The 21,264-nt window shown below is 34.7% G+C and overlaps 3 protein-coding genes across 8 annotated transcripts in view; all 3 read right to left on the bottom strand.

Moving 5' to 3' along the window:
- Positions 1-108: 108 nt before the first annotated feature.
- tmem169a (transmembrane protein 169a) lies at positions 109-5,044 on the bottom strand. Its single transcript, XM_058790533.1, has 3 exons — positions 4,869-5,044; positions 4,376-4,696; positions 109-3,299 (listed from the first exon to the last, which is right to left on the bottom strand). Exons 2-3 carry the CDS (start codon positions 4,611-4,613, stop codon positions 2,665-2,667), a joined length of 873 nt encoding a protein of 290 aa, XP_058646516.1. The 5' UTR covers positions 4,614-4,696; positions 4,869-5,044; the 3' UTR covers positions 109-2,664.
- Positions 5,045-5,163: 119 nt separating this feature from the next.
- Positions 5,164-9,208, bottom strand: pecr (peroxisomal trans-2-enoyl-CoA reductase). Its single transcript, XM_058790531.1, has 8 exons — positions 9,073-9,208; positions 7,980-8,113; positions 7,664-7,829; positions 7,419-7,500; positions 7,215-7,311; positions 6,753-6,863; positions 6,031-6,142; positions 5,164-5,911 (listed from the first exon to the last, which is right to left on the bottom strand). Exons 1-8 carry the CDS (start codon positions 9,182-9,184, stop codon positions 5,826-5,828), a joined length of 900 nt encoding a protein of 299 aa, XP_058646514.1. The 5' UTR covers positions 9,185-9,208; the 3' UTR covers positions 5,164-5,825.
- A 279-nt stretch (positions 9,209-9,487) lies between these two features.
- Positions 9,488-21,264, bottom strand: part of map4k3a (mitogen-activated protein kinase kinase kinase kinase 3a) — a 68,539-nt gene continuing 56,762 nt past the window's right edge. For 4 of the 6 annotated variants that reach the window (XM_058790913.1, XM_058790909.1, XM_058790914.1 and 1 more), the window contains 16 exons: positions 18,521-18,572; positions 16,792-16,957; positions 16,059-16,156; positions 15,537-15,578; positions 15,276-15,360; positions 15,070-15,149; positions 14,831-14,891; positions 14,476-14,593; positions 14,328-14,386; positions 13,656-13,759; positions 12,457-12,625; positions 12,183-12,251; positions 11,995-12,087; positions 11,748-11,830; positions 11,146-11,201; positions 9,488-10,994 (listed from right to left, as the gene is read on the bottom strand). In XM_058790913.1, coding sequence (XP_058646896.1) covers positions 10,907-10,994; positions 11,146-11,201; positions 11,748-11,830; positions 11,995-12,087; positions 12,183-12,251; positions 12,457-12,625; positions 13,656-13,759; positions 14,328-14,386; positions 14,476-14,593; positions 14,831-14,891; positions 15,070-15,149; positions 15,276-15,360; positions 15,537-15,578; positions 16,059-16,156; positions 16,792-16,957; positions 18,521-18,572 — 1,423 coding nt within the window. In that variant the 3' untranslated portion in view covers positions 9,488-10,906. The remainder of the gene's footprint in view (positions 10,995-11,145; positions 11,202-11,747; positions 11,831-11,994; positions 12,088-12,182; positions 12,252-12,456; positions 12,626-13,655; positions 13,760-14,327; positions 14,387-14,475; positions 14,594-14,830; positions 14,892-15,069; positions 15,150-15,275; positions 15,361-15,536; positions 15,579-16,058; positions 16,157-16,791; positions 16,958-18,520; positions 18,573-21,264) is intronic. The other 2 variants (XM_058790910.1, XM_058790912.1) reach the window with 1 other exon arrangement.

Below are 21,264 nucleotides of genomic sequence, written 5' to 3'. Positions count from 1 at the left end.
TGGCACACCTTTTACAGTTTGTGGGAGCTGCTTAAACTTTGAAAGTCTGAAAGGTCTGCCTTTTTTTTTTTTTTACGGTGGAAAAACTATACCATTGATAGAACAAACGAAATAATCTTTATTATAAATGGTTGAAAAAAAACACCAAGTGCATACTGAAAACAAAACATTATGACAGTTCATGCTGTAAAAACAGTTTGTGCTTTGAAACCATGTTTACAGATAAACAGGAGACAATATTTCATGTCATTCAAGTGTTGTTCGTGTAACAGTTGTAAGGCTGGCCTAACTGCAGGAACAAAAAACAGGTCAAGGTCTTGTAATATGAGCAGAGGGATGAGTGCTGGAGAAGTCCCAAAAGATAAACAAAAAGCAATAATTTCTTGTGCAACAGACTGAAACTATGATTACAATTACTAATTTTAAAAGGCAGTTTACATAAAAGCTGCTCATTTGCAGATACAATACAATTTGAGCTTTTAATTACTGCATAAATGCAATATTTCAGATATAATAACACAACCCTTTTTCTTTACATATTTGTGAACATATTCCAAATGTTTCAGATCAGATGCATAGATATTTGGTCATTTACAGGGTTCCCACACTTTTTGCACTTTTACAAGTTCATATAAACTTTGATTCAGACCAAATTTTTTTAATGAATAATGAATCATTCCTTTGTGATTCAAAACAATGATTCTCACAAATTGGGAGCATTTTTTTTTAATAAAGGAAATCTTCATAGCTAGAAAGGTGTATAGACTATTCCCTACAGAAGTTTTTTTAAATTTTTTTTTATAACTCAGTCTTTGGGAAAACACAATTTTAACATTTCAGACAGTTACCATGGGAAGCCTGTATTTAGTAAAGTTACAATACAACAGTATGCCTAGATAAACAACAGATAAAGTTGTAAATGATGATGGCATATGAAGAGGAGATGAGTGCTATATTTCATACTTCAGAGCTGAACTATTGGATTTGAGTTTTTGAGGTGCAATATGAGAACCAGACACCACCCCATCTGAAATAGATGTATCGTCCAATAATCTGTGAATTTCCTCATAAAAGGTTTTTGAAATGTAAGATGATCTTCTGGGACAACTGAGTCATTATCCTTAATGTGTGTAAAACAGTCTGTGGTTTTTAATGGCTGACATCCTTGTTGAACACTATTATAGCACCATTGATGTTACACCTGTGGAAATACAAAGCACCACACTGTTTCAAACACTAACACAACAATTCAGTGATTTGGGACATATCCATACTTGGATATGAACAGAATATAAAAAAAGAAAAGTATACAAAGTGTAAAAGCTCATTTGCCTGCTTGGAGTGTAAAATGTTGCTGTTTCTTAGAGGCTGATTCAAGGGAAAGTATCGGTCAGACTAAGAGAGGAAACATTATCTGCTTATCAAGTATCATCAAAGAATGTGTGTGATGTGTGTAAAGCAGGCCAAAGTTAAATGTGTAGCATACTTCTGATTACACAGAGAGTACATGATAAACTCTCTAAAGATGAAAGGCATTTCCTTCTCATTTCTTAAGAATGTTTATTTAACGAGTTTCAGTCTCAGATTCTTTATGGTCACCGCTGTACATAAAAACATTTAATAATTTTATGCTGCTCTTCTGCATAGAGGAATCTGATGCTTTGAAGCATATCAGAGCTGACTGATTTAAGATTACTGATAAGTACTACAAGATATATATATGGTAAAAATATAGTCTTAAGCAAGTAAGGAGCATACTGTAATCTGCCATACCTTGTTGTCTTTGAATAAAATCTGGAAGCATGAAACTTCAGACCAAATTGAACTTGAGTGCTCTGAATCTAAACCATTACTGCAGGCTGACCATAGTGATTCAGATTAAGGCTGCAGGTGTAATCACATTTACAGTTTTTATTTTTAGTAAACTTTTTGGAAAACCTCTTTAGTGAATTACTTATTGATAACGTTCTAAAACTAATTATTTAAAAATTAGCATTTGAGTAACTGCATCAACAACATTAGCGTTTTTGTCATTCAATTGTATAGCATAGATTAAAATCCATTATTTCCTATTTTAAATGTGATATGGAAAGATAAAGTAACTTGGTGCTATATTTCAGTTTTTGTAAACTTTTTCAATAAATAGCCAAATAAATAGTGTTTCTGACTAATTCATGAATGATTCGCTAGCAATGTGTACAAATCAATATAAGTGTGCAAAATAAAAGGAAAAGCTCACCCAAAAATGAAACTTTTGTCATCACTTATTCACCCTCATGCAGTGCCAAAACTTACTTTCTTTAGTACAACATAATTTTTTTTTTTTTTTCATATCAAAGTTAATAGGAACCAAAATGGTTTAGTTACCAACATTCTTCAAAATGTTTGGAACGACATGAGGGAGAGTAATTAATGACAGAATTTTCATTTTTGGGTGAACTATCTCTTTAATATGAATGCTCAGGCTTGGAAAAAGTTATTTAGCCTCATTTTTATGTTGAAAAGAAAAATCTTAAAACTTCAAGTTGACTGAAAAGTCTGGAGACATATCCTGTCCAAGTCAAAATGATCTTCTTCAGCATGCCACAGATGCCATTGACAGAACTTAACTTGCATTAACCAAGAAAATTCCTTAAATCAAAAAGTTATTCCATCTTTTCAAGTTCACAAAGTAGAAGTGTGCTCAACATCTTCCATCCTCTTCCCCTGGAGGGTCCCGGACAGAGTGTCAGAGTCCAGCAGCTCAACTACATTATATGGGGCACAGTCCTCCAGCCCCAACTTACCACAGATCCACCCACAGAAGCCCTTCTCCAGGTCCCTCACTGCCAACCACCATTCTCCAAAAACCCAGGACAGCTGGGTCACGGCAGCGTACAACCCCATACAGACACACAACGTCATGATCAGCACCGGATATAACAGAATGAGCAAGGGACACACCGTGATCTTGTGCAGAAAGCTGCGTTCCTCATTGTAAACCAAGAAGACATTGTACCAGGTGAGCGTCCCGTAGTAAAACGATGTTATGAAGGAGAGAAGGAAGATGAACGGGGAGCAGGAAAGGCTCCAGAGGAGAACATGAGGGCCCTGGCTGACCCCCAGCGCACAGGGTTTTTGCTTGGCTTCCGCGACCCCGTCACACTCTGCGTCTAGACGCTCTTTGGAGCGCGCCATGTCTCTCAGCTCTTTGTCTGTAAGCGTCATATAGATGTCTACCATTTGGCCTTTCCGCTTTCCCCGTGTGATGGTGCCAGTCAGGGTCACAAAACGGCTGTCAGGAGGGATATCCTCTTCTTCTGTGAATGAAAGATAAATATTGAGAAGGATATTGCATGAACAACTAATTATTATAAATAAATCTGTCAGTTATATGGGAAAGAAAGAGGAAATGCAATATACATTGGAATGTGTACAGTCCTTGCCAGCAGACACAAAAAACTGCTTTGAATTAATTAATAATTACTTATTTCACAACTAATACTGTACTATATTTCATTAGTATTTATTAAATAAAATGTATTAAACATTTACCAACAAAAATTGCAAATATTATTTTTTCACCAATGAAGTGCTATTATTCAAAAGTTTGGGATTGGTATGATTTTTATATAGGCCTTTTTTTTCATAATAACTTGTCTATTATGCTCACCATTAATTTGATCAAAAAATGCAATAAAACAGTAATTTTGTGAAATATTATTATTAATACAATTAATATAACTAATTTTTTTTTTTTTTTATTAATGTGATGGCAAAGCAGAATTTTTATGATCGTTCAGAAATCATTCTACTATATTGATTTGGTGCTTAAGAAACATTTATTATCAATTTGTGTGGAAACTGTGATACACATGTTTTCAGGATTCTTTGATGAATAGAAAGTTTAAATGGAGAGCATTAATTTAAAATAGAAATATTTTGTAACATTTTAAATGTATTATACCCTTGCTGATAAAAGTTTTACTTTCTTTCAATAAAATAAAACAAATAAATAATTACTAGTACATACAAATGTTTCTATTTTTCAAGACACCATTACTAGGACTAGAAATTTACAAATATATTATTCCCTGATATTGCAAGATTTTCTGGAAGAAAAATCTATCAACCAGAAGACTGTAAAACAATATCTAGATAACTGACATAAAATGATCAACAAGGATAAAACATAAAAGATAATATCATGTCATATTTAATATGAGGACAATTACTCATGGTCTCAATCTGGTGTGTTCTGGATAGAAAGCACACGTGGTACGGAGCTGGTGCCATTATTTGTTTTAACCCATTACAGTAAACAAACAAAAGATGAATTTCACTGCACTTGAACAAATATCACAATACAGTTCACCCCCAGATATTATGTTTTCACCTTCGTCAAGTGGAGGACTAAAGGCTCCATCCACATCCGCCGAGGTTCCCTCCCCAGCATCCTCAACCTCCAGGTCAGAGCGGTAGATGATTTCTTTCTTTTTCTTTTTCTTCTTCCTCCTGGTGGTGGTTCCCTCCTCCTCTGCTGACCTCTCAAGCGTGTTCACTGGGGTCTCCTCTGTCTCAATCGATCCCTCCAGCTCCAAACCAGTGAGGTCTCCAGATGCCCCTTCTCTCATGACTATGAACCCTGCGAGACTGATGTCTGTTTACAGCTGGACACACCTGCTTGGTGTCAATCACAATTTTAAGATGCTTCCTTCTAAAAGGAGAGAGAGCAAAAAATCACAACCGCCTGTTATATATGTCACTTTGTTTTGTTTTGCATTGCAACACATCGCATTTTAGGACCTGGCGCTGTCTCGGGTCACACCCCACGCTTACTATCTGCTGTTGATTTAAACAATACTGATGTGAGAATGCACAATCCTTACCTCTAAATAAATTCCCAAGCTAATGCATGCTGCAGAGGTCGCTTGCGTATTTAGTTTATCCTTTGCAAGTGCTCACCACGTGTAACATTTTGGCTCTGGGTTCATTTTTTTCGGACAGTACCACAACGAGGACAACGCATCCCCCCTCTCGCCGCTAATGCCATTGTTTGGCCAATCACCGGCTTGCGCGCAGCGCTCAATGCGCATGCTCGCTTTATGCAGCGCTCTGCCTAGCAACCGGTGCTCTGCAGGGAGCCTCATTTTTTAAACGAGTTCTGAATAAGATACCAGGGAAAAAAAACGATGAATCATTTATTCCCCCTTGCCACTGAACTATAACATGATAATAATAATAATTTTAATAAAAGTAGGATTTTATATTTTAACACAAGCAAAAAGAACCACACTGGCATGTTTGAATATCACTCATTCATAATTTCACCATTGGTAATTAATTTACAGGTATTTCCTGTGTATTAAATGTAATTAATCGGACAGGGGGTAATACTGGAACTGAGTAACAGGGGCCCAATGGTGCTGTATGTCATTGAGCTGCCCACAAGGCTATCGCCGCTGACTTGATATACCATTTTATAGGCATATTAATTCCCCAAAAAGGTTATACTAATGCAACAGCTTACAAGTTGTTACAACAGAAAATATTTTTTTTTTTTTTTTAACAATACATTACATGTACAATACAACATTACATGCTGATAAATGTTTTTGTTTTTAGAAATCTTAAGTTACAAATGTTATATTCACAATATCATACTATTACACATATTTACACTGATTAAAGAACAATTAGAGTTCAATTGTGCAATGATAATGCAATGATAAAGGCCGCAGTCAAGATGTGTTAAAAATTCCTAGCCAAAAAACATTTGTGGTCCACCCACACTGTGATGAAGAGCAGCTGTTTGACAGTCTAGACTTGTTTTGTTTTGTTATGATTCACAGCTTGGATTTGGTCACGTCCATGATTTCTCTCAATATGTCTGTATTTTCTCCTTCTGGGGCTGCAGGCCAGGCTTTGTGATCTGATTAGAGAGACAAAGTGAAACAGAAACATACTCAAATAGTAAGAGTCAACATCCGTTTTTAATTTCGAAACAATAATAGCACGTTTTATGCCGTCATCTGACTAGAAAATGAGTACCTGGTATTTCCCAAATAGAGTGGTAGAGGCTCTGTCCTGCATCGACTTTCAGGGTTGCTCCAGTGATGTAGCTGGCACCCGGAGACAGCAAGAAACATACAGCTGGCGATATCTGACACAATTCAAGTAAATATTTTAATCTCATGTTATTTAAACACTAAATTTGTAATTCTGCATAAGAATTTTATAATTCTGTATAGTGTGTATATATAGTCATACATAAAGCCAGAGCTGGGTAGTAACTGATTACATGTAATCTGGATTACGTAGTCAGATTCCAAAGATTAAGTGCTTGTAATTAGATTAAATTACATTTTAAAATACTTAGAGTAATTATTTGATTCCATGATTACATATCATTAACACAATAGCAATATTGATCCTCTTTAATTCCACTATTTCATCTTTTAAATTTTCCTTTCTAAAATAGCCTACTGCTTATATACATTCAGAAAGTCTTCCAGTTTTGTGGACATTCACACAAAGACCAGTCATTAGTCAGGTGACCACACAGCATTCGATCGCTGGTTTACAAAAATCATTTCAGGTTTAAGAAGTGTGTACTGAGTAATAATTCAAACAAAAAATAACTAAAATTTTTGTCATGTAATTTGGAATCAGTAACGGACTACAACTTGTAATTAATCTACCCAGCTCTACATATAGCTATGAATATTATATATAGTTTTAAAACGCCAAAATTATGATAGGTTATATGATACCTCCTCAGGAACACCGAGTCGTTTAGCCGGACTGAATGGCACTGACATCTTAAACATTGTTGGGCCAATTTCTTTGTAGTTTTCCATTGCAGTTTTGGAGATGATAGTTCCCTGCATTAAATAAACACAAAACAAATGCACATGCACTGTTTATGTGGTATAAGACCAAGTGGAAGTTTACATTACAGTTGAATTAAAATTACATTACAGATAATAAACACATGCCTTTTTAGTAAAAACGTATTTGAGGCCATAATACTATGGAAACATTTTCATGCAAGGCTATTTTTCCATATTTCATTTGCTTATATTTAAATTTTCATTTTATCCAAAGCAACATGGAAATCAGGAACATACTGTAAACCAAACATGGATATCAACCCCTTTTTTCAATGTCCCTGAGTAGGGAGCACTATCCAAATACAATACATGCTTTTAAACTGTTTCCAAACTGGGACTAACCGGAGCCACAGAGTTGATCCGGACCCCACTGTCAGCCCACTCAATGGCTAGGCTCTTGGTCAGGTTGTCCACCGCTGCTCTGGCCGCCCCTGTATGCCTGTCATAAAAAGTTTTAACAAATTAAAAAAAAGAGGATTTAATCAGCCAAACAATGTAAATTAATACACAATATTTTTTATTATATTGTTATAATGTCCAACTCACGCCATTCCAGGAAATCCCTTCCACATGTCTGCAATGATGTTCACAATTGCACCTCCATGATCTTTCATCCATGCATTGTATGCTATGAATTAAGAGCAAAAATTTATTAAGAGCAGCCTTTGAATTTGTTATGCAGAATTGTCAACATGTCAATTCCGAAATAAAGCTTACAATTAACACATTACTATAAAAACAAACAGAAAATAGCTAAACTGTATATGTTCTGCATTTCACATTGCCATTACCTTCTTTGCAGCATAAGAACGTCCCGTTGAGGTTTGTGTCAATCACAGCTTTCCAGCCTTTTGCACTCATCAAGTTCACTGGGCTGGAAAACTGCCCGCCTCCATTATTCACCAAAAAGTCAATCCTCCCATGAAGCTTCAGAGTGGAGGCCATCAGGTTCTTCACCTGTTAAAAACGGGAGCTAAATAATCACCTATAAACAGGGATTTTCCAGCTGGAGAAACCCTTCCAAAATTAACATGCTAAAAACAAAGACTATTTTACACACGCTTCTCTGGCATAAAGGTATAAAATTCAGGTTTATGAGACTGTCACCTCTTCTTCATTTCTGATGTTGCACTGTATAGGGGTCACTTTAGCCAGACTGGAAGAGGGGACTTTCTGCATCAGCTCTTCAGCTGCTGACTCCAGACGCTCAAGCTTCCTGGATGATATGACCACACTGCAACCTACAACATAGATTTTTGTATAAATACTATTCATTGAGGATTTTCTTTTTTAATCGTTTAAGTGGAAGATATTTATTTAATAGTTAAGGAAAAACTACGGAAACCCGTTTCTGCTACAGAATAAAACCAAAACAAGGTAATTGGACTTTTTAACTCACAATTCTGAGATTTAAACAGAAAAAGAAGAAATGGCAGGATTGCAAGTTTATATCTTTTATAAGATATGAAAAGATATACTTCTTTCTCGCAATTGTGAGTTCATATCTTGCAATTCTAAGTGAAAAAAGGACAGAATTGTGAGATAAAAATTCTCAATTACCCTTTTTTTTATTTTTTTTTTATTCAGTAACGGAAATGGGCTTCCATAAAAAACATTTCAGACAAAACTTGTTTTCTCATGCACTTCAGTAGCACTTACGTACACCAAACTTTACAGTTTTACAGGTATACCTATCTACATTCTGGAGATTTTTACAGAGATGTTTGTCGCTTTGGATAAAAGCATCTGCTAAATGACTAAATGTAAATGTAAATATATGATACACCTGATTTATCGTATCACTATTTTATTCCTAAAAACATTTTTTTTTGGCTCTTTATGATTTTTTTTTTTTTTTTTCATTTATGGAGTGATAAAAACTATTCAAAATCATGTAAAGAAAAAAAAAAAAGAATAACTGACCTGGAAATATATTCAAATTAATTAATATTTAATTATTGCCTCATTTGCATATTTTAACGTAACATAAATTTAAAAAAATTAAAATATATTGCATTGGTATTAATTAAATATGTTATTACTAATACGTGATATGTAAAATGCGAAAATTAATCTTTTATAAATTAGAGACTGATTGCTTAGTGTGTTACTCAATATCTGGACTAAAGTTCACTTTGTCGTTAGATCAGAAATGCAGTCAAAATCAAATCCGTCTGTAAAACGTCCAGTAAATGCATACCTAACTGTAAGAGCTCAGAAGTAATAGCTTTTCCTATCCCAGTCCCGCCTCCCGTCACGATTGCAACTTTGTAATTGAAAAGACCTGCTTTAAAAACACTGGACGCAGCCATTTCTGTGAGGAAACGGACTGTGAAGCAAGGAAGAGTCTTTATAAATAATTAAAAAATAAAAGTCTTCTTCCGGTTGTGTTGGTATAGCTTCCTGTTCTGTGCACAATGCTTTTACTTGCGCTCTAAGCTTTTAATTATGAATATTTGCGTTTCGTTATTATAATAGCGAATTATTACTAATACATTTTGTACAATTTCCTTAAAAAAACCTAAGCAATCTATAATAGAGAACATTACATATATCAGTGCTATAAAAGTATGGACGTAGTAAGATTACAATTATAAATAATAACACGCAAGATATCTCAGTATGTAAAACCATGTGATTTTATTTTACATTATATACATAGACACAAAACGAAAATGAATTCCATAACCGTATTACCTTTTCAATTACGGACAAACAAACTAGAGAAATTAGGGAGTATGTTTTTCCTTTCTTATGATAGAACTTCCTTTACTTTTAACGACGGTTTTGAGAGTGATGTAATGACAGTCCATGTTGCTGGACGTTCACAGCAATTTACATATTCCAACATAATCTTCTAAATAGTGTGTACAGCACTCAAATTACAAACAAACACAACTGATGTAGACAGTGAACCTGTGAAATCAGTCTTGTGCTGATGATTTACGGGGCAACTTTTTGTCATCAATGTTGCTTGGGCACTTTCCCCGCTGAAAATGGGTAACAAATGGGTAACAAATCTGGATACTTAAAGATTGTTCATGGGCCCTGTGTCTCACCTGGTTGCCCGTTGATGGCAACATTGCTCAAAAAGTTGCACCGTGTATCATCAGCCTTGCAATCTGATTGATTTAAAACATCCTAAAGGACATCCTAATGATTTATTGCTTATTAGGGTTATACATGTATACACATTTACCAAAAAAAAAAAAAAAAGTGGGTGTATATATCTATATATGTTATTATCGGCATGGTTTTAATCATACACTTACATATACAGTACACATTTTAATAACCTTGTGCAAATTGAGTGAGTGCATACCACAGACTTAAAAACAATTACAAGGGCCACTGAATTAAAAGTTGCTCAATAAAAACACCATTTTGATTTATATAAAAAGATTAGGTTGTACAATAAAATCCAACAAATAAAAATAGCAATGTTAAGAAGGCAAGTCTTGGAAAGATGGGCACTTCAGCTTTGTGATTCTTAAACTATTGCATATGACAAAAACGATCTGGCCCTAGAGGTCATTTAAAGTAGTACCCAGCATCTCACAGTCCTTTACCACAGCCAATGCTGCCACGAACCTGTACAACACAAACGTGCTGATATCTACACAACCAATACAAAGATTATGACTTGACTTAATACTATGTCTGTATGTACATGAATTAAATACGTGTCTTTAAGCACTTGTGTGGTTAGCGTCAAATGTGAGCAGTGGCCAAAAACAAAACAAAGAGCATGTGTTTGTGTGTGTTTCAGGTAAAAAAATAAATTAAAATTGCTAGAAGCCAAACCAAAACAAGGCCTCTAAAACAGGTAAGGGTGAAAGTGCATACTGTAGTAATGTAGTATATCATGTGGTTACGGCCCGTCTTTTCTCTACTCTGAGATCTTTATACCCATTCAAGTGTTCCTCTGTGCTCTCAGCGGGGTTCAACAACAGCATATCTGTGCTTCTGAGACGTGGCCATCCACAAGAAACGAATACCAGCATATAGTGTTTTTGTCCCATGATGCATTGCGGTCAGTAGCTGTTTTCGTGGCCTGCGAGGATATAGAGATTGCTGTGTGCTGTGGGGTTGTCTGTTGGTCTGCTTTCCAAAACCACCACTCTATAAATAACGACATAAAACAAATACATATGACCTGATGCCCTTTCTGCATACATATGACCTACGTTATAAAATATGGATTGGCACACCAGTAATAAAGTGTATGATATTAATTACATAAAGACTTAATAATTAGACTGCTTCTTCTCACCTGTCTGAACCTAGCAGCCTGAATATCCTGGAGCTGTCAGAAATCTCCTGTGTAATCTGGAATATAAAATGTGGACAGAATAAAGGGATTGCACAATATGTATGTCATTTCATTTGTTTATATGATATCCTACTTTTTTTTTTTTGCACTGCTCTCTGAAATATGTGACTGATTGATTATATTTAAAATATAATAAACTGTATATTTTACCATACCAATAATACTGTAATTTAAAATGTTCGCTGTTGCAGACTACAGTAAAACATTATGATAATAATACGATATATAGGAATATTATTGTGTCTGTATGTATATAGATATATATATATATATATATTATGCATTTATGTACATAAATTTGACATTTAAAATTGTATAAAAACACACTATTGTATGTATACTTACACAAACACACACACACATACATATATATATATATATATATATATAAAATACAATTTTAAGTTTATATACATATTTATATTTTTAATATAATAATTTATATACTTTATATTGCAATATTCTTGTAGTGTTTGTTTCTGTCAGGGTTTTTTTGTGATATTATTTACAGGCTGTCTGTTTATTATCTCTCACATACATACAGCAGGACTTGCCTCATTGGACTTGAAGCTGCGTCCTTGCATGCCATGCCTCCAGAAGGCCAACACACTGTCTTGAAGGCAAACTAAGAAGGACAGATAGATGCAGAGCATGAGAGAGTTATTAAAACAGAGATTTAAATCTTTTGCCCATACAAAAGAGTTAAATATGACTAAAGGCTAACTGCTAAATTCAGTGGGCTTAGAAAATGGAGATATAAGCCACCGTTAATGTAACAAGGCCTCATACCTATTGATTCAATCTGGAAGTTAAAAGTCAGTTCTGCTGAGAGTTTTCGACTGGACTTCAACCGACCGTGCAAATTTACAATCTTAATGCACCCTTGAGAGGAAGAAGAAAAGCAATTAATATATATCTGTTTATATATATATATATATATATGTTATTAATCTATTAATGGCATGTTTGGTACTTACGATCTAAGCAGACTAAAATTGTATCTCTCTCCAGCTGGGTCACATGGATCACGCAGCTCTGTGGGGTATCTGAAATAACAACAATAATTTCTAGAATTTAAATAAATTCTAAAATTCTAAAAATAAACAAACAAAAAAAACAGGGAAAAAACTAATTTAAATAAAAAAAGAGATATTTATATAAACAGATTATAAGTAAACAATTGCAAAAACAATTTGTTAAAACATTTAAAGCTATTACATTAAGAGATAATCATGTTTTTAAAGTACCCACCAGAATCAAACCAGTTGGAGGTAGAGTTGGGGTTGAGAGTCTCAAACCGCACCACCTGGTTGAGCTCCATCCCTTTGCTCACAGCTATGCAGATGAGAGGATACTGATGTTCTGGAACCACCAGCATCTCAAACACCTCCAGCGGACACGGCAGGGGGAAGTCTATGCTCTGCAGGGAATGAGTCGGTGCTTAATTTGGAACAGCGTGCGTTTGAAATTGCCAAGTAAAGCAATTTTAATTACAAGTCTTAAGTAGAAGATCAGCAATTTTAGAAGCTTAAAGGAAGCATGAATAGCTAATGTGGCCTACATGCTACATGCTGTTTCCAAAACCTTGAGTTAAACACATCTCCAATGGATTTTAGTGTAGTGCTAATCCGCATAGCACTAGGTAACAAACCCTATCTCATTGCGCCCTCTGGAGGTCACATTTGTCGGCCACATATTTCATTGAGGATGTCTTGTTTAAGAGTAAAAACCATAATGAAAATTGACTGTAATTCATTGTGAGGCTTAAATGACTATCTTTCCCACTGAAATGAGGCAGCCTCAATAGCTGTTAACTGGATGGAAACGCCAAGATGCACATAAATGTGAATAAAAAACTTATGCGCTCAACTCAGTAGGATAAAGTTCTTATACGGTGAGAAAACAGGCGCATAAAGTACAATGGAAACACCTTTACCGAATAAATTCCTTATAAATGTGCATCAAAAAAGACACGTGACTCTGCGATGGGATAGCATAAAACTGGATCAACCAACAGACCAATCTCATTTGAAAATGCTAGTTTTGTCATTCTAAAAAGCTTGAGCAAAGTCACGTCAAAGTGCTTCATTATAATTAACTCGCAGAACTGCATTCCTAAACAGCAGGCTCCGAAGATAAGATAACGTGACCATGTTTGGTCTGCACACTCTGAAGCTCGTAATTTATTGTACACAAAAAAATATTATATACAGTGGCTTCTCCTATACTCCAGCAAATTGAATTTTTCTTCATGATATTTAGCGCAAGTTAATCAGGAAGTGACGATTTTGTTCTCTTCACCTCACTGGATGGAAACGTTAAGTTTAATTCGTAACTTTGGATGGAAACGTAGCTAATGACACATGCAGCCAACAAATGCGACCTCCAGAGGGCACAGCCTTCAAAATAAGACACAGCTATTGTTTTGATGATGGGAACCAGTGACTTACCTTGACCAACATGAATTTCTGCATGGGCTCCACCCACTCAAACAGGACAACACTGGACTGAAAGGCACCGCACAGGTACTTGTGACCAGTATATGGATTCCTCACTGAGAATAAACAAGACAACAGATGGAAACAAAACACAGTCTGTTTGATCATATCATCAAAGCCATCTGAATTAAACTGTTGCTTCAAATGTGGAACCTGAGATACACTATAATTTAGAAGCTTTGAAAAAAAGATACTTCATTCAACAAGGATGCATTCAATTGATGAAAAGAGACAGCAAAGACATTATCAATGTTATAAAAGATTTCTATTTCAAATAAAAGCATTTCTGTGTTTCCACAAAAACATAATGCAGTTTTTAAATGCTGGATGCTTTAACTGTTTTCAGCACAGATAATAATGAATGCTCCAAATCAGCATATTACAATGATTTCTGAATGATGAGCTGTTACTTTACCATCTCAGGAATATATTACATTTTAAAATATCTTCAAATTGAAAAGTTATTTTAAATTCACAATATTACTGTATTTTTGATTATGTAAATGCAGCCTTCTTTCAAATATATATTAAAGGATCTTAATTATAACAAACTTCTGTCAGTGTATACTTAGTTCCTGTATATTCAGAAATACAGAAAGGAAGGAAATGACGGGATCTGCTCACCTACACAGCACTTTTGACACCCTTTTGTTTCAGGGATCTTAGTGGACACTGAGAATTTCCTGAAATTCAAATAAAAATGTAAAATGGTGTATTTACATTTTGACTACTGGTCACATCCTTAAGCTCACACAGAGATCTGAACATTTACCTGGGGATTATTTTGTCAGGCAGTTTGTGTGTTGGTATGGCAACAGGGAGTTTCTGCATATGTCGAGCATGTTCAAATAGGCCCATCAGACTGTGAGAGTACAGATGACATGCTTTTCCTGCCAAAACAACAATTTCATCATTCAAAACAGGGATACAGGACTATGTCAGGTAACATATGCTTCAACATACATGGCATGTTACTACGGTTAACTATTTTAATATTATCACATTTCAAGCAGTTTTACTCTGCAAAGTGTGAGCGCTAAAAATTGTAGCAATCATAAAAAAAGAAACTCTGACTAATCTGTAATCTGAAAAGCTAAACCTGATTTTTTTTTTTAAGCACAGCTTACCGGATATTGATAGCAGGCTGTTGCTCATGACATACAGCCAAGTACATCTCCTGGGGAAAAGCTGAGAATGACACAAAAATAGCTTTAGCACAAGACAAAAGCACACCACACTGAGGCAATATAAGGATATACTTCACACAAACTGAGTTTTCCAGACACATTTTTAATTCTTTTGCTAGTACTAGGCAAAAAAGTAGAAAAACTATCTGTTTGAAAATATCTGAAAAGTAACATCACACCTGCTCCATGGACGTCTCGTGCAGCTCATTAAGGTTTAATGTGTAAATTCCTTCCTCTGCTCCAAATATCAGATACTGGTCTGAAATGCATGAGCGGGGAAGAACAAAATATCAGCAAATCCTTCTGTAGGCAATATTAATAGATATAATAATGAACCATCATATATTAACATTTCAGATTGGCCAGATTATTTTAACAAGCTCACCTCGTGTGTCTGGGTTGATCCATGAGGTAGCACAGTGTATTTTTAATGGGCAGCCATTGAAGACTTTAGAGAAACACGCTCCCATCTAGACATGGAAATACAACACAATGGATAACTCAGATGCAGCCAAATAAATCACTGCTCAAAACGTTTACATACAAGAAAGACAACATACAGCAATTTAAATAAAATTATAAGTAATTAAGTCCCAGTACAGTGCCATAGATCTGCATGACTGAGTAAACTATGATGTCCACTTACATGAACCTTTGGAGTTGGTGGGAGACCATTGCTGATGGGTTTCTGTGAGGAAAAAAAAAACAAAAACAAAGAATAAACATAAAATTAAAACAAACAAAATAAGTTTCACTATATAAATTTCATATATATTGCATTATTAAAAATAAAACAATTGTATGTATTATTGTTTTTATTATTATATCATGTAATCAATAATATCTAAAATCAAAAATGTATTTTGTACATATTAAACACAATAACAATAAAAATATATTATTAAATAAAATAATAAAATGCACAGAAACAATAAAAGTAAAAATATTAAATATCATTGTACGTAATAATAAAAACATGCAATAGTAATATATATTTACATATATATTTATATATTTATATATAAAAAGTGAAGAGTATTAAAATATTAAATTATTAAATAAATCAATAAAAAAAACTTTGCACTCAGCAAATGTTATAAATTCGTCCTCCAGGAAACATAAAGTGTTACAAGATTCAATATTGGAATGCACTAAAATGAAGCCATACTGGAAAATCTTTCTTGTCCTTTGGTATAGGAACAGCAGGGGGCATTGTGGACTGTCTCTCCGTTGAGGGCGAGTGTTCAGATGGGCTAATTCCATTGCCTGTGGGCAAGAAAAGATACAACATAGAGTTTAGTTTTCTGTTTATAAGTCTTAACACTATGTTTTCACATAGGTATCCAGCAAGAGGTGCACACGGATCACATGTGTAAAGAAAATGTTCTTTTTATCTACATTCAGTTAAGAAGTTTAGCATTAGCAGCATTGTTTACTAAGCTACTGTTGCAATTTGCAGCTACCATACTACGACACAACAAAAACTAGACAAACGTAATGGACCAAAAACAATGACTGCAACGTTAACTGACAGGAGAACAATAATTTGACAAGGAAAAGAATACAAGGGTGGAGTGGGTGACTCATAATGTCTTCAAGTGGGTGTGTGACATTTTCACATGCCAACACTACTGACGCCATTTCTCTTGGAAAGGGCAAGAGGAAAGAATGACATGTAATCTCACTACGGGCTAACTAAAGAAACTAACAATGGGGCGGATTGGAGACAGGTTTGGTGACTGGGGTTAAACCAAGGGGAGGGCCTGTCTTACTGTCTCTTTCCTCATCACGAGCTTCCTCTTCGTCAAACGAGACCTGCAGCCTCTCGTCGAACTGACTACATATCCCAGCATGCCCCTGGGTTTCCCAAGGGCCATGTTCTTCCCGATTGGTCTCATTACCTAAACTGCTGAGCTTGTTTGCAGGCAGTCGAGGAGGTGGAGGTCGAGGAGGTACGTTGGAGGATGATCGAACCGGGCTTTCGGGCTCAGGGCAGCGCTTTATAGTGCCCTGGTTACCGTCATGATCACCGGAGGGGCTTTGATGTGGTCCGGGACTGGGCTTTGGCTGGAAATGGCAGAACAAAATTAGCAGCACACTACCCTGTCAGATCAATACTGTGATTAATGAAAAAAAGTGGATGCAAAAAAAACTGTAAAAGCTGTTCACTGATTTCCGATAAGCTTGTTTCAAGGCAAAAGAAGGACTTGGTTGCTTAAAATAAATCTGCTAAATCAAAGCAACACCTAAACACACACACTGCCGTTCATAAGTTCAGGCTTGGCAAGATTTTTTAAATGTTTTTAAAAGAAGTCTCTTATGCTCACCGAGTCTGGATTTATTTGATCAAAAATGCAGTAAAAAGTAATATTGTGAAATATTATTACAATTTAAAATAACTGTTTTCTATTTTAACATATTTTAAAATATAATTTATTCCTGGGATGGTAAAGCTGTATTTTCAGCAGTGGTTACTCTAGTCTTTTAGTGTCACACAGTGTTGGGCACGTTAATTTAAAAAAGTAATTAGTTATAGATATTACATCAATATAAAAGTAACTAATTACCAGGGAAAGTAACTATTGCCTTACTTTTTAAAAAAAATTTCAAATGTCAAATAACTTTGGATGCCCCCAATATTAAATGTTACAATTAATGAAATGGACACTAAAAAGAATAAATTATTATTATAAAACATTGTACATTAATCTACACTATTTATCTACTGACACTTAGCATCAGTCAGTCAAGCATTATAATGATATTATGACGATAGAACTTTAGTAATTAGAATAACCAAGTATGAATGCATATTTGTCATCAATATAAAACACACTAAGGATTAATGAGCTTCTGAGTTCATGAATATTAATCACGAATTGATTTGCTGAAATCAAAACAGGGACGATAATAGGTGAGCGCCAGCCAATGAGATTGTCGTTTGCACATTAGTTCCGCCCACTACCAGACAAACTGGCAGTTCTTAAAAGCTGAAGAATTCCAAAGGATCTCCGTTATTTTGACAGGAAAATACAACAAAGAATATCGTTTACATGTAGCGCGTCAATTCTGCATGTTATAAAAGACTCTGTATATTTCTTAGCGTGCGTGTATGTGAGAGAAAGCGACGGCGAGTCGTGCGCCTTCACACTAGAGTTTATGGTACGTAAAATACAGCTACACTGCGCATCCATTCAGATGAACTGAAAAATTAAATTCTAATAATATAATATAGTAACGCCACATTTTATTGTCAGTAACGGTAACGGCGTTGTAACGGGGGAAACAGTAATTCGTTTGATTACTTGTTTCTGAAAAAAATAACGCCGTTAGTGACGCCGTTTATTTATAACGACCTTATTCCCATCACTGGTGTCACATGATCCATTAGAAATTATTCTAAAATGCTGATTTGATGCTCAAGAAACATGTATTATTACTGGTTGAAAACATTGATGAATATAAAGGTAAAAAAAAAAAATGACCTTAATTTACAGTAAAATTCTTTACTGTTACGTTTAATCAATTTAATAAAATTAAAAGTAATAAAAAATCTTACTGACTTCAAACCTTTGGAAGGTAGTGTATCTTTTCAACAATAAAAAGGTTTATTTATTTTTGTATTCTTACTTTGGGAGGAAGTGGTGGTGGAACTTTAGGCCTCATGGTGGAGCTTTTTGTGCTGAAACAAATCAGAAATCCAATTAGATGAGTCACAATGCTAATCACGTATGCTAATTATGATACAACTAACGAATATAATTTAGGGCATTAACAGGATGTTAATGGACCTTTGTGGTTGGTTTCATCAGATACTGGACCAACAGGGGTACAATATAGGACAGGAAACAGACAACAAACAAACATGCAATCAAATGCACCAGAAATAATTCACTCTATAATGAAAATGCTGTTTTTATTTACTCACCCTCATGCTATTTCAAACCTGTATGCTGTTATTGTTTTCCGTGAAAAACAAAAGGAGATTTTTTTTCAGTGCACAAGTCATACTGATTACTTACATGGTGCTTCATTGTGCTTTCTGGTAGTCGTTAATAACAGCATTCAGTTTGGAACACGGGGATGAATAAATAATGACAATATTTTTATTTTTGAGTGATCTATTCCTTTAAATAAAGAAGAAAGCTTGTCAGCATCACTAAGAGAGGACGCTACAAGTTTCGTAGTAGTAGTTCACTTGCATTTGAACCTGGAAAAATATTGCTAAAGAGGTAGTTGGATGAACCTCAACATTCTAAAACGCCTTCTAGCCATGGCATTTCTAAATGAAGGGAAAAGATGGTGTGTCTAGTAAGAAAAGAAAACAGATGATAGAATGATTCCCATGGAACTAAAAAGACCATGATACACTGGCAGCATTTTCAGGGGACATTGAAAAACAGTATTTGATTCAAAAGAAAAATTGGAAAAATATTCATATGAGTCACACACACACACACACACACACACACACAGACAGACACATATATATATATATATATATATATATATATATATATATATATATATATATATATATATATATATATATATATATATATATATATATATATATATATATATATGTATGTATACACACACCCACACATATATTCATATACACATATACACACACACACACACACACACAGTAGGGGTGTCGCAATATACCGGTATTGACGATAATCGTGATATTCAAAGCAACAATTATCGATACTGTGTTAATTTAGTGTGTGACGATATACCGCTATTGGCGAAAACCGCAATATTTAAAATTAACAGGACTCTTATGATAACACCACATGTAAATACTCCAGCGCCAGTACCTGGTTGACCTCCGGGTGGCGGTATTGCACCTTAACCCTGACACCTGTCAAACAAGAAGACGACGCAGTGCACGCAGAGCGAGGAAAGCCATGTTCAGTTATACAGAGTAAGTTGCGATTATTTTATTAGTCATAGAATGGGAAATGTTACATTAACCTGTTAACAGAGGTTTTCTGTGTTCATATATTTAAGTAAAGGGTGATTATTTTAATTAGTACCGCATTTTCTTTACTCGGCTTATTTTTGAATTTGCAATCAATATGGTCTGTGCGTAGTAATGCTTCATTTCTTTGATCAAATCTATTAACAGTTACACGATTAAAACTGATCTTGAAAAACTGAGCGACCACATTGCACAAGTTGTGTTTGTAAAAATTAATGCACTAAATGTATTGTTCATTGTTAATTTATGTTAGTTAATACATTAACTAATGTTAACAAATGACATCTTATTGTAAAGTGTTACCATTAATATTTATTCATCATACTGTTGAACAGTCTTGCACCCTGTGTTAATCAGTATCTTTATTTTTGTTGGGTGAAAAAGAAAACTCATTAAACAAAGTAAAAAATAATTTGACATCAAATTTGACATACCAAGGTTTCTATAGATATCGCGATATATCGATATTGTGAATTCTTATGGCCACAATAACCGTGATATGAAAAATCTAATATCGTGACAGCCCTAATTTGTAGCAATAGCCAAAAATACATTGTATGGGTCAAAATGATCAATTTTTCTTTCATGGCAAAAATCATTAGGATATTAAGTCAAGATCATGTTCCATGAAGATATTTTGTACATTTCTTACCATAAATATATAAAAAAATTCATCTTTGATTCGTAATATGCATTTCTAAGAACTTCATTTGGACGACTTTAAAGGCTATTTTCTCAATATTTAGATTTTTTTGCACTCTCAGATTCCAAATAGCTGTGTCTCGGCCAAATATTGTCCTATCCTAACAACCCATACATCAATGGAAAGCTGATTTATTTAGCTTTCAGATGATATATAAATCTCAATTTCGTAAAATTGGCAGTTACGACTGGTTTTGTGGTCCAGGGTCACACACACATATATATATATATATATATATATATTAGGGGTGTCAACGTTAACGCGTTAACGCATGGGATTAATCAAACATTTTTACCGCGTTAATATTTTTTTAGCGCAAATTAATCACTTGATAAGGTTTGACCCCAATTTCTTCCCGTCATCGAAGCGCGGAAGGTTATCTATCATTGTGTGATGAGGGTACAGCGAACCAGTGTTGCCAGGGTAGCGGCATAAGTGGGCTATTTTGAAAAGTCATGGGAAAAATTACAGAGCCATGGTTTGCGGTTTTTTGGGCTACTTTTATAATGTACCGCGACCGCCCAAAGTGTATATAGACAAATAATAATTAAAATAGATCCTTTTACTAATGTGTATTATACTTGGAATGTATCCCTGGCAACTTAAGAACGGAGAGGCGGTTGTAACATCACAAACAACGTGAGTTTCAGCCAGAGCATAACGTTACATGTTAAGGCTTTT

The sequence above is a fragment of the Onychostoma macrolepis genome, chromosome 11 (genome assembly GCF_012432095.1).
Source record: "Onychostoma macrolepis isolate SWU-2019 chromosome 11, ASM1243209v1, whole genome shotgun sequence".
Taxonomy (NCBI): domain Eukaryota; kingdom Metazoa; phylum Chordata; class Actinopteri; order Cypriniformes; family Cyprinidae; genus Onychostoma; species Onychostoma macrolepis.
The sequence above is the reverse complement of the archived record's forward strand: the minus strand, read 5'-3'. Positions and strand labels throughout refer to the sequence as shown.